We start from the raw sequence: 12,062 nt of genomic DNA on the forward strand, positions 1-12,062 counted from the left end.
TCCACTGCAGCATAGATACAACACATGTCGTTGATGACGCAATTATAAAGTTGTTAATTCATTTTCCTGTATACTTCACCTGCATCCAGAACATGTAACGTAACCTACCTAACATCATGGCCAAACAGTGGCTTTGGCATGGAATTTGCCATATACCAGTCCGTTTTGCTGCGGTGCAAAAGGAATTAGCAAAAACTGTCCACCAGCTAACCAGGCCGTTAGACGTTACTTCACGTCTTCGACTGTGTGGGGTCACTCGAACCCCCTTCATCCCCCTCGTAATCGTTACAAAATTTTAGCAAGGAACATTGCAGCAACAATTTATTTTGTAATTATTTTAATGTTGAGGTAAATTATTTCTATTAATTCATTATATAAATGTATGATGTCAAGGTTTAGTTTTGTGGTTATTTGACCCCGCGCAATGACGTCACGAGCAATTGTCCCCCTCAGTAGTGCATGGGGAAGTGGGGTTTAATTCGGCGTTTTAAAACATTTTTCGCGTCAAGCAAATAACAAATGCATTTATAAAGGCCCAGACCATTACATAACTTCGGGTGGGATGGGGGCGCGTGCGCGCCTAGTTGAATGCATCGGTATTTGGGCCAACAACTCTCATATAAATAAAGCTGTATAGTCAACTAGCAAGCATGCTAGCTAGGTACTATTGTTGCTTGCTAGTTAGCTAGCTAAGTACTATTGTTGCTACCTTACATTAACTGGCGAACTAGCTAATCAAATTATTGAAACGATACTATCTGAAGAGCGCACGAAAAGTGTCACTGCTATAAGAACACAAATGAATGTTACCACTGCGCATGCCATGTCCAGATTAGTAGACCCAGCAATGAATTGCATTTGCAACAGTGTAGCTACACTGTCAATTCAATGGCTGGAGGCCCGTGTGTCAAAATCATAGACATTAAAACCAGAGCGCGTGCATATGTTGATAATGCCATGTCGCTAAATCGAAACCTATCTGCTCAATTCTGTTGGAACAGTATAACGTTACGTTGTGAACTTTGACTCATACAACAAACCACCGCCCCATATAATATGTTTGATTCATGAATAGTTTACAGTGTAGGCCTAACTATGTTGCCAATTTCATTAATTGCCATTGGCCAGTACTGTACACTTATGCAACTCTTCAGAGAAACGCCTGAAACCAGAGTTGAACCATAATGTGTGGTTCTATGATGGTATGGAACATTTTATTGTAGACCAGAGAACAGTGGAATAGATAATTGGACTCTTTGAGGTTACCTTCTAAACACTTGTATTTTTCCTCAGAATATGTGGACCGGACCTTGATCAGCATCCTGGAAGAGGAAAGCACTGAAGATCTGTGTCCCACACCACAGACAGGTAGTCATTCTTTAACCAGAGACACTGATTTAGTCTGACAAATGATTAAACAATTTCTCTCTGAATACATGTACTGTACTTATCTACGTCAACTGACAACTTCCTCGCTCTTCTTCCAGGTACAGTGTGTAGCCAGAGCTGCACAGAGGGAGGAAGCTCTGGGGAGGAGGTGGTGCAACAGTGCACCCCTCCGGCTGTGCTGGGTGGCAACCCCCAGGCTGAGCATTATGTGGCTGGGTCATCCCAGCATGCCCTGCATCCAGTCCCTGCTGCGCCCCTGCCACCACTGGATAACACGGCCACGTCACAGCCAGAAAGACGCGTACACGTCAGTGAAAAGAACTCACCCACAGAGAGTCACCCCAACGGCAAAACTAAGGACAGCCGTGAAGAAGGGGCTATGTCGGATAGTGGTGCTGAGGTTGTCCAAGGAGGATTGGGCCCATCGCACCCCAAGGATCCTAGTGTCTCTACAGAGTCTCACTCAGACAGATTCTCTGACAAACAGACGGAAGGAACAGAGCAAGATTTGCATTACGGGTCACAAACTGATAACCGCAGCCACACAGACAGACAGACGTGCGCTGCTGGACCAGGTCAGGACCAGGCTCTGCAGCAGGGAGGTGCAGGTGGAATGGTGGTCGTCAGTGGGACAGGACATCGACAGCCTCTCCCAGGGACAGAGAAATTGGAATATAAACAAGAGACTGGAATGGAGGAACTTAGCAGGGAACACCCAGCTAGAAACCTTTCCTCTGAATCCTTCTCAACGGCCTCCCCTCTTCCCCTCAGCCCAAATAAAGATAAAGTCCCAGACCACAAAGAAGACAGAGGGATGGAGCAGCCTCAAACAACTCTGCCTACTCAGGCGACTCAGGTCAGCCACAGACCTCTGTCTGAGGTCAAAGAGCAAGCAGGCATTCTTCAAAAGTCTGAGCAGCCCATCACTGACAACTGTGAGAGGAAACAAACCGACATCTCCACAGAACCTAAAATCACCATGCAGAACTCGAATGACGACAAAGGAGAGGTGCCGGGAGCTAATGCTGTGGAGCAGGGACCACAAGAACCTGAAATACCTACAGAACCATCTGAGAGTGGACATGTCACACTTGGGAGTTCACACACACAAATGCTACTCCCAGCCCCACCAACTGACGTATCCGGGACCCCACAGCCAGGAGCTAAATACTCTGGACTTGTACCCTACACGCCTCCTGGTAGTGGAAATTCCACCCCAAGCTACTCAACTGACCGGCAGAGTGAGAGCGATAACGAAAAAAGTCCACCTCAACCGAAGGAACAGATTGAGGCTAACGGGGCAGAGGAGGAGACAGAAATGGCCGAGCCCTCAGCCAACCTTACAATCCAGTCACAAAGCTCTTTTCTACACGAGACGTCAAGGACAGCAGCAACCCCTCATGTCCACCACCTCCTCAGTTTAGAACTAGACTCAATGCAGACAGAACAATCTGTTGAAGTTCAGATGTCTAATCCTGAGCACGTAACAAGAATGGAGACTCCACTGGTGGCTGCGCATGTCCTCTCAACTGACACTCAAGGAGCTGTGATGCTTGGAGGAGAGACCAGCCTGGAGTTGTCTGAGGAGGTGCAGGTTAATCAGTGTATCCTCCCGGAAGAACATGATGTTATTGAATTAAACTCTGAACTTTCTTCTGGAGAAACAAAGTTGTTTATTGAAGGGACCCATTCGGATATCGAAATGTCCCAACTGGCTGCTGGAGAATTTGAGATTTATAGCTTTGCAGAGGAGGAGATTGCAACAGAAGTTGTTGGAGAGAGACTGTCTCTCTCCCCGAGCTATGAAGTAAACTTATTCAACCCACTCATTGAACACTCTGAGAATTGTACAGCCAGTGAGGGACAAGACATACACCTGCCATCTCCCCCTCAAACGGGTAATGACAATGATCAAGCCATTATCCAGCAAGGCCCCCTTTCATCAGATCACGGTCTCTCAGAAATGGAGGTCTGTTCAAATGACTTTATTCCTAGTCTGTCCACACAAGATGTAGAGATGACTGATGAAAGATATCATTTAGAAAAGGAAAACACAACTACTGAAGTGGACGCTGCTGTGGTGGAAGATTCAAGTGAGGTTGATTTAGTCATAACTGTCCCAGGATCAGATACAACAGTTGGACAGGCGGACACTTGTACACAAGCTACAGCACCTTGTATGGACACCAGCACAGCTGTCTCAGACCATAGAGGGGTGAGCGTTTCCCCAACCACCCATCTGAGTGACACCCAAAAGCTGCCAGGTGAAACTGAAGTAGGGTCTACGACCAGTAAGTCTTCTCTTGTCTCCCCAATGGAAGAATTAACAGAGGTTGTTGTACAGTCAACCAGTCAACACAGTATTGAGGTCATCTCCTCGCCAATTACCGAGAGTAAAGGGCAGAATTGTCCTCTTAAAGTGGTACCAGGAGTTACCTTACAAAGTACTACAAAACCAGAGTCCTGTGTTTCTTCTCATGAAGGTCCAGAAAATCCACAGCCCTGTCCAACTCTGACAGAAACCCCAGTGCATACCCAGCAGGATGTTGATGGTGCTGTTAATGTGACATCAACAACCGAGGTCAAACTGGAGGCTTCCCGGTCTGCGCTCTCCTCTGGCATCATCGACCCAAAGCTCCTCCTATTAAATCGTGGGGACACCCCTCTCCTCAAACATCCACCCTCCTTATTGTTGGGGTTGTGCGTGCAGCAAAGCAACAGCTTGACACTTCCTAGTGCTAGAAGCCCCAGCTCTGGCTCAGACACTGCGCCTGTGGTAGAGTGCCCTCCTAAAGCTGTGGCAGCCGCAGTCTCTGTGCAGGAGCCTGTGGCTCTCTGCATTCATAGAGGCCAGACAGAGCCCTCCGTCAAGAGAGAACCCACAGCAGCACTTCCCTCTACAAACACCCCATCCCAGCCCCGTCTGCTCCCTCCCTCTGGTCCCACGCCATGCACATCTGACAGAGGGGCATTAACTTCGATCAAAACTTCCATGGGGAAAGCAGTGACAGTTTCCCAAACCCTAAACCCTCCCACCATTGGCAACACACCTTCCAAGCACCTCTCTGACCCCAAGTTGCCCTCAACATCAGGCAATGTGATGAGGAGTAGTCTCTCCAGTTCCTCCTGTGATGGGAGCCAGTCTGGACCGCTCCCCGTTATCCGGCCACGGCTAGCTGGTGTGAAGGGCCCAGGGATCAGCAGCGCCAAGGAGGAGAGCAGTGATGGGGAGGCTGACCTGGCAGTGGAGGCCAAGCCTGGCCGCAGGAGCATGGTCACCCACAGCCCGGCAGAGACCAAGGTATGCCCCCAAATGGCTTTCCATGTAGGCCTAGCTGTTTCCTTAAGATGTTCTGCCAAGTCAGCAATTATATCGCAGAGACAATTATTTTTGCATAAAAATTATTGCTCTGCCAGCGGCACACAATAACATTTTTCTACTGTTATGTTTACTTGTTTATTATGCATATTTTCATTGTTTAATGAAGGTGTAATGTGTTGATATGCAATTTTGAAACATTTAATTCGGCTATATAATAAACCCCCTTTTCAGTTTGAAGAATTTTGAGCTTGGCTTGGTTGACCGTGTTTGCCCTATAATTAATATGCTATGGTTAGTTAAATGTAGGAAAATGTAGCTGGCTCAGTTTGTGCTGCGATTATATTAGAATGAGGCAATTCCATGAAATCCTGTTGAAAGTGCAAAGCAACAAGTCATATGTTTATCATTCAGATTAGTTTTTGAGCATGAGACTTTTTTTCAGGTGATGAAAAATGAACACGCAGTCGTAATTCAATGCTTTTATTTAAGACGTTAATTTTCAGCATGTTTTCAGCATGTTTTCAAATGATAGCATTTCATTCTCGGTTCTCTAAATTGTTTCTCCATTTGTTGCATGAAAGGATCTGTCATTATGCAGTGTTTTGCCCGAGTGATTTAAAGTTGGCCGCATGTTAAGCCATGTGTGTTTTCCAGCATGAGCAGAGACAGAGCAGGCCAGACAGAAAGGCCCTTTTCTCAAAGGTAAGCGGTGGGTATCAGACACTCCGATAGGATCACACTTGCAGAATGATCACTGAACCATCATTCAGCTGATATTTTTCACCTGAGATGGCAGGTGGCGCACACACTGCACAGTTTGAACGGGTGTAGGCTACAGAATATTAATCTGTTTGTTTTGTCTTCAGTGCCGCATGTGATTTCAAAGAGAATTGTTGACAGCTTGATGTACAACATCGTGTTGAGACAGGTTTTTCTGTGATCTTTATGCATGTTTTGGCCTCTGTTCCTGTAGGCACAGTCTTGTTATGGTCCTGCTCAAAAGTCCTCGTTACCTTCTCATCTCCAGGTACGCCAGTGGATAGCAGACAGGGTCACTCCAAGTTCGTCTCCCTTCTCGCCCTGTTCTTCACCCCCCTCTCCAAGCCCATCTTCCTCTAGTGACTGGACTCCCAGCACTACTCCCCTCGCTCTCCGAGGTCCCCGGGGTAGGTTCCTCTCCCCGCCCTCTATGGGCCTGGGCGGTTCCTCCCCATCGGACCCGGTCACTCCCCATCGACCCCGCATGGAGCGTCACGCCGACATGGCCGAACTGGCCAAACACGTGAGTCAGCGTTCTCCTGCTCATCCTTCTGACCTTTGGTCCTAAATGTCAACTGAACGGTTTTTTATTTATTTAATATAAAAAATAAAATATGAAATAAACAACTGTCTAGACGAGGAAAACTTTATTTCTTTGCTTCCGTATGTGAACTATGTTGTGTTGTTGTAGGAAGCTGAGATAGAGGGCAGGACCCTAGCGTTGAAGAGAGAAGGCTTCTGGTCTATAAAGCGACTGACCCGTCTGACAGAGCCGCTCCGGCCCAAGGTGCACTGGGACTACCTGTGTGAGGAGATGCAGTGGCTCTCTGCTGACTTTGCCCAGGAGAGAAGGTGGAAGAGAGGGGTCGCCAGGAAGGTCAGAGGCTCCCATAGATCATTTTCATTTCACATCGCTTGGCACCTATCCAAAGTGGAATCCATAATGCAGAGAGATTGGTATTACCTACTGATGGCTTAAAGCAGGGGTGTAAAAGCGAGAGGGTCCAATCCGGCCCGCGTGTGGTTTGAGTAAAAAAAATACCGGCTGTATTTCTGCCTGCTTCAACGGCAATAGTTCAGATACAAATGAAAACATGAAGTGGCCCCAGGAATCGATAGAACACCGCTCAGAGATGCACAGAAACGGTATAACATTCAAAATGGGTGAATATCTCCTTTAACTGCCATCATGATTTCAGGTTAGGTTCAAAAAGTTTAAAGGAACTCAAAAAGATATGTATGTTTCTGCAGGTGGTGCGGATGGTGATGCGACACCACGAGGAGCTAAGGCAGAAGGAGGAGAAGGCCAAGCGGGACGAGCACGCCAAAATCAGACGAGTCGCCTCCAACGTAGCCAAGGAGGTCCGGGCCTTCTGGGGCAGTGTTGAGAAGGTGGTGCAGTACAAACAGCAGTCCCGGTTAGAGGAGAAGAGGAAGAAGGCCCTGGACCTCCAGCTGGACTTCATCGTGGGCCAGACAGAGAAATACTCCGACCTCCTAAGTCAGGCCCTGGAAACTGCACCGGCTGGGAACAGTGAAACTGCACCTTCACCACCCAAAAAATCCCTTCCACCTGCTGTGGATGAGGATGGTGAGGACTGTTTCTTTGCTAATTGTTTCTTGTGAATCCAGGTTGCTCCAATTCAGAATCGCTAGTCCTTGCCTACCTATAATTTACAACATAAGGAGGTTGTTGTGGCCACAGCTCTTAGATCAGCTGATGTGTTGTATGTAGTGCATCCTGGTGTAAAATACCTGCTGTGTGCCACCATTTGGTGCTACACATGGCTGGTGGGTGCGTTGCTTTGAGACCTTGTTAAACGTGCTATTTAAATGAAATCAATTGCTAATATTAGTCCAAAGCTTATTCTGTAGATTGTTGCTAAGGTGTACGGTAGTGCTCCTGTATTTTAGTCTCCATTAGCAACTGTCAGGCTCAGTGATGTCAGTCCAGTGACCAGACTGGCTGTGGCTGTTGGGTTTGGCTGCTGACAAATTGCTGTTTGTGCAGGAAGCCATTGGGAGGTCAACAGTGACTTCAGTGCAAGGGCTGCTCAACTACTAGAGAAAGCGCTGTCTTGACAAGAGGCCAGTCTCATCTCCTGCCACTTATTTCTCGCCAGAAATTATGCAATTATGCTTCTCTAAAGTGCATTGACATTCCAATCATCAGACCTGGGCTGCTTTAATGGAAGCGAAACTTATCCTGGTACCGAATCCTGCACGGCTTCCAGATGCCTTAACAGACCGGTTTTAACTTTCCTCTGTCTCTCCCCCCCCGTCTGCAGACCGAGACTTTGAGCCTCCGTGTGGCGAGGAGGAAGATGACGAGGAGACCATCGATGTGGAGGAGGCACAGGACGGCAATGATGCCGAGACTCAGAGGAGGGAGATGGAGCTGCTGAGACAGGAGGGGACCATGTCCTTGGCAGAGTTGCTCAGCACCCTCAAACGGCCTCATTCACAGGTGGGTACCACTGGCAAATACCGCACTCCTATGTCCTTCCTTTGTATACGTTGGTGCACATTACAACTTCATTGATCATACTGTAAATGTTGTTATTCGATGGAGACTAGACTTTTGTTCCTTCCCCCAGGCCTCGGAAGAGGAGTGCTCAGACAATTCGTCAACAACGGTGGGGGAAGACGAAGAGTTCACAGCCAACGAAGAGGATGGTGAGGCCCTAGTAATACCATTGTAGTTGTGCATTGTTCAATGGATAAGTTGGCTGTGAGCATTGGTGTAATTATTTGTCCCTGTCTGTGGTGCTCAGCTGAAGATGAGGAGGACACCATCGCAGCCCAGGAGGTAGTGGAGGGGGAAGCTGATCACGCAGGAGAGCTTGATGACTTGGCTAAAGAAGGTTACCACCCACACTACTAAAACGTCTATCTGCTGCACAGATAATGACTCCAATGTGCTGCGTAGTTGTTTTTAAGCTGTTGTCATTCAAGCCCCAAGTAACTGCTATATCCCTGTCTGTAACATCTGTTATTTAAGACTGCTCTAAATGTTATTTTCTTCCCGTTCCCCTGCCAGGTGACATGACTGTGGAGGAGCTGCTGGAGAAGTACAAAGGAGCGTATGCCTCTGATTTCGAGGAGCCCTCAGCGTCCGCCTCTCCTGCCAGCACAGAGGAGTCGGAAAATTCCGGAGACGAGGAAGAGGAGAGCGAGGAAGAAGAAAGTGATGTGGAGAGCAACACCACCTCATCAGGTACTGCCCACACACACAAGCAATGTTGGAACATCTTTTCTCTGACCTTGCGAAAGCTCTGGGAAGCTTCTCACTGTAGATGGACCAACAAACCAAAAATCAACATTTTCAAGTGCTTTTACTTCATGTCAAACGCATGTGCGTTTTGTCCTGATTATACCACCCTCACTGCGTTACCCCTCTTCTCAATGAACCTCTCGCCAGATGACGAGGACAGTGAAGAGGACGAGGTCAGTGACATTGAGGAAGAGGACAGTGAAGAAGATGAGTGCGGTGAGGGGATGGAGATCCTGCTGAAGGAGGGGGACCACAGCCCCCCTCTGCCAAGCGGCCCGCGGCCCAAGAAGGAGATCAGCCACATTGCTGCTACTGCAGAGAGCCTCCAGCCCAAAGGCTATACCCTGGCCACAACCAAGGTGGGTAGGGTAACCCATGCCTTCCGACACTGGCCAGATGATCAAACATGAAACAAGGATCCTTTGCTATAAGCTTGTTGATGGCTTAAGGGGGAGGTTGATACTTTTCCATTCATCCCCTTCCAATAAGCCTGTCCTCCACTTATAAAGTGACACCAGCTTCCGCTGGATTGGGTGGCTAGGATTCCACCACGATGCAGTGAAATGTAACTGGTCTGCATCTCTTTATTTGTGTCTTTTTTTTTTGTTGTTCTTCGTCAATAGGTCAAAACTCCCATTCCCTTCCTGCTGGTGGGCCAGCTGCGTGAGTACCAGCACATCGGCCTGGACTGGCTGGTCACCATGTACGAGAAGAAGCTCAACGGCATCCTGGCTGACGAGATGGGCCTTGGGAAGACCATCCAGACCATCGCCCTGCTGGCTCACCTCGCCTGTGAAAAGAGTAAGACATCGAGTCATTCATTACAGTGCTTTCGTCCATTCATACACTGACGTTTTACCAGGACAATAGAAGATGTGCACACAGCCTGGATATCGGATACTTAATCAAGTTGGTTGTTCAGGTAACTGGGGGCCCCATCTGATCATCGTGCCAACCAGTGTGATGCTGAATTGGGAGATGGAGCTGAAGCGCTGGTGTCCCGGATTCAAAATCCTCACTTACTACGGCAGTCAGAAGGAGAGGAAACTCAAGAGACAGGTAAACCATTACCAACAATCACCAAATCCCCTTGTAAATGGATACAAATCGTCAAATTGTTACTAACTCAGCACAAATCGCTCCTCACGAGGACCGCTCTCCATCGCACTTTGTTCTGGGCAGTCCTCCAGCTTGTACCATCTATGGCCGGACGATATGGCCTAAAAATCATATCGTTTTTTAAAACATTTTTTTTGTGATGTTTATTTTCTAAATAATTGTTGTTGTGCAATTACGGGTAAAATACACACATTTCAACAGACAGCAATGATTTGAATAATTAAGGGCTAGTGAAGTTATACCTAGGCTAAATATAAGCCTTCCACAACTATAATACCCACTAATAAACTATTTTGATCAAATAATGAAAATAACTTGCTATTTTTTGTTGTTGTTACAATAATCACTTTTCTGGCTTTCAAGTCTATGAAGAAAGCTGTTTTTGTTACAAATTGAACTGGAACTATGCATAATGCACTAACTTCTTATAGCAGGCATCTGGCGTGTGTGTGTGCGTGTGTGCGTGTGTAAACCGAAGAGGTGAAGTGAGAGGCATCACTCTTGCTCAAATGTCAAAATAAGGCCAATGCGTATCTATGGGCTTATTTTGGACCTAAGCTTGTTGACTGTCCTCTAGCCTTTGGGACAACGACTCCCATTGTTAGTGTGAAGAAGTGCATATCGTCATTATATGCAGATCTCTGGTGTAAAAGGAGAGCTTAAAAATACAACATGACAACAAGTGGACATAAACTCTAAAACGAAAAAATAACAAAACCTTGATTGGGAAACAGGCATTTGGAATATCATGCAAAAACACACATTCTAATTAATCAAATGAATTTGATGTATCACCCAGCCCTAGTTCCACCTATGCCGGTTGTCTGTGTCTGCTGTAAACTCCTGCCTCCCCTGTGTTTCTTTGGCGCCCTCTTTTCCTTTTCGTGTTCCAAATTAATCTTCTCTGGTGCTGCCTCATCTCTTCTCTGGTGCTGCCTCATCTCTTCCCTGGTGCTGCCTCATCTCTTCTCTGGTGCTGCCTCATTCCAACTGAACAAAAAGTCAGCCTTGCATTCTGAAGTGGATAAAAGCCCTGGCCCTCTGAAGTGTCACTGTTTCAATAAGCTAATGAAAAAAGTCCTCTCTCTCCTTTCTCTACTCAGGGTTGGACCAAGCCCAACGCTTTCCACGTGTGCATAACCTCCTACAAGCTGGTGCTGCAGGACCACCAGGCCTTCCGACGCAAGTCCTGGCGCTACCTCATCCTGGACGAGGCCCAGAACATCAAGAACTTCAAGTCCCAGCGCTGGCAGAGCCTGCTCAACTTCAACAGGTCCGCACTAAGGGAAGGGAATGTTTATAGACGGCCAGTATGTGTTGCCAGTGAACATCCTAATCCTCATTTTATGAATAGTAATAATACAAGATTTTTATAGCGCTTTTCTAAAATCCTTCAAACGACGTGCTCCCATTTCTCTGCAATCTTCCTGAACCAATATCAGTCCAAATTACGACAAATTAAGATGAAAGTTCTTCGTTCTTAGAATATAATAAACTTAAATCCCAACCTAGTGTCATTTTAACGTTCTCTCTGGACCCAGTCAGAGGCGGCTGCTGCTGACAGGCACCCCGCTGCAGAACAGCCTGATGGAGCTGTGGTCCCTGATGCACTTCCTCATGCCCCACGTCTTCCAGTCCCACCGAGAGTTCAAGGAGTGGTTCTCCAACCCCCTCACCGGTATGATCGAGGGTAGCCAGGAATACAACGAGGGCCTGGTCAAGAGGTTACATAAGGTAAGGACTCGGGCTGCGATAGATGGAGGGGACGCGCACTTGGGCAAGGGGGTGTGGATTGGTCAGAGTATGTAGGGGGGTCCAAATGAACTGTTAATGCACGTTGAGATGTTGTCAACGACATTCTGCTCCCTAACCTGATATATCACCGCTTTCTGTTTTTCCTTCTAGGTGCTCAGACCGTTTCTGTTGAGGAGAATCAAGGTGGATGTGGAGAAGCAGATGCCTAAGAAATATGAGCATGTGGTGCGCTGCCGTTTGTCCAAGAGGCAGCGCTTCCTCTACGATGACTTCATGGCACAGGCCTCGTAAGTATCTATAGGGGGTTACTGGAAGCAAATGATGCATTGCAGGATGGCTCATTGGTTTGAAATTCTGCCAGTAATATGCTTTTTACCTGTATATTCTTATTCTTCATTGCCAGAATGTTATTACATCACTATGATGTTGTCATCTTCTACTGTA

The 12,062-nt window shown here is 47.2% G+C and overlaps 1 protein-coding gene across 3 annotated transcripts in view; it reads left to right on the forward strand.

Annotated features, from left to right (window-relative positions):
• Positions 1 to 12,062, forward strand: part of LOC124048278 (helicase SRCAP-like) — a 28,378-nt gene that overhangs the window by 387 nt on the left and 15,929 nt on the right. For 2 of the 3 annotated variants that reach the window (XM_046368898.1, XM_046368900.1), the window contains exons 2-17: positions 1,294 to 1,368; positions 1,488 to 4,690; positions 5,366 to 5,413; positions 5,739 to 5,993; positions 6,162 to 6,347; positions 6,722 to 7,061; positions 7,759 to 7,937; positions 8,068 to 8,146; positions 8,245 to 8,334; positions 8,511 to 8,687; positions 8,892 to 9,103; positions 9,368 to 9,545; positions 9,667 to 9,803; positions 10,967 to 11,136; positions 11,405 to 11,597; positions 11,769 to 11,905. In XM_046368898.1, the coding sequence (XP_046224854.1) occupies positions 1,769 to 4,690; positions 5,366 to 5,413; positions 5,739 to 5,993; positions 6,162 to 6,347; positions 6,722 to 7,061; positions 7,759 to 7,937; positions 8,068 to 8,146; positions 8,245 to 8,334; positions 8,511 to 8,687; positions 8,892 to 9,103; positions 9,368 to 9,545; positions 9,667 to 9,803; positions 10,967 to 11,136; positions 11,405 to 11,597; positions 11,769 to 11,905 (5,303 nt within the window). In that variant the 5' untranslated portion in view covers positions 1,294 to 1,368; positions 1,488 to 1,768. The remainder of the gene's footprint in view (positions 1 to 1,293; positions 1,369 to 1,487; positions 4,691 to 5,365; positions 5,414 to 5,738; positions 5,994 to 6,161; positions 6,348 to 6,721; positions 7,062 to 7,758; positions 7,938 to 8,067; positions 8,147 to 8,244; positions 8,335 to 8,510; positions 8,688 to 8,891; positions 9,104 to 9,367; positions 9,546 to 9,666; positions 9,804 to 10,966; positions 11,137 to 11,404; positions 11,598 to 11,768; positions 11,906 to 12,062) is intronic. The other variant, XM_046368901.1, reaches the window with a different exon arrangement.

This window comes from Oncorhynchus gorbuscha, linkage group LG11, assembly GCF_021184085.1.
Source record: "Oncorhynchus gorbuscha isolate QuinsamMale2020 ecotype Even-year linkage group LG11, OgorEven_v1.0, whole genome shotgun sequence".
NCBI classification, from domain to species: Eukaryota; Metazoa; Chordata; class Actinopteri; order Salmoniformes; family Salmonidae; genus Oncorhynchus; species Oncorhynchus gorbuscha.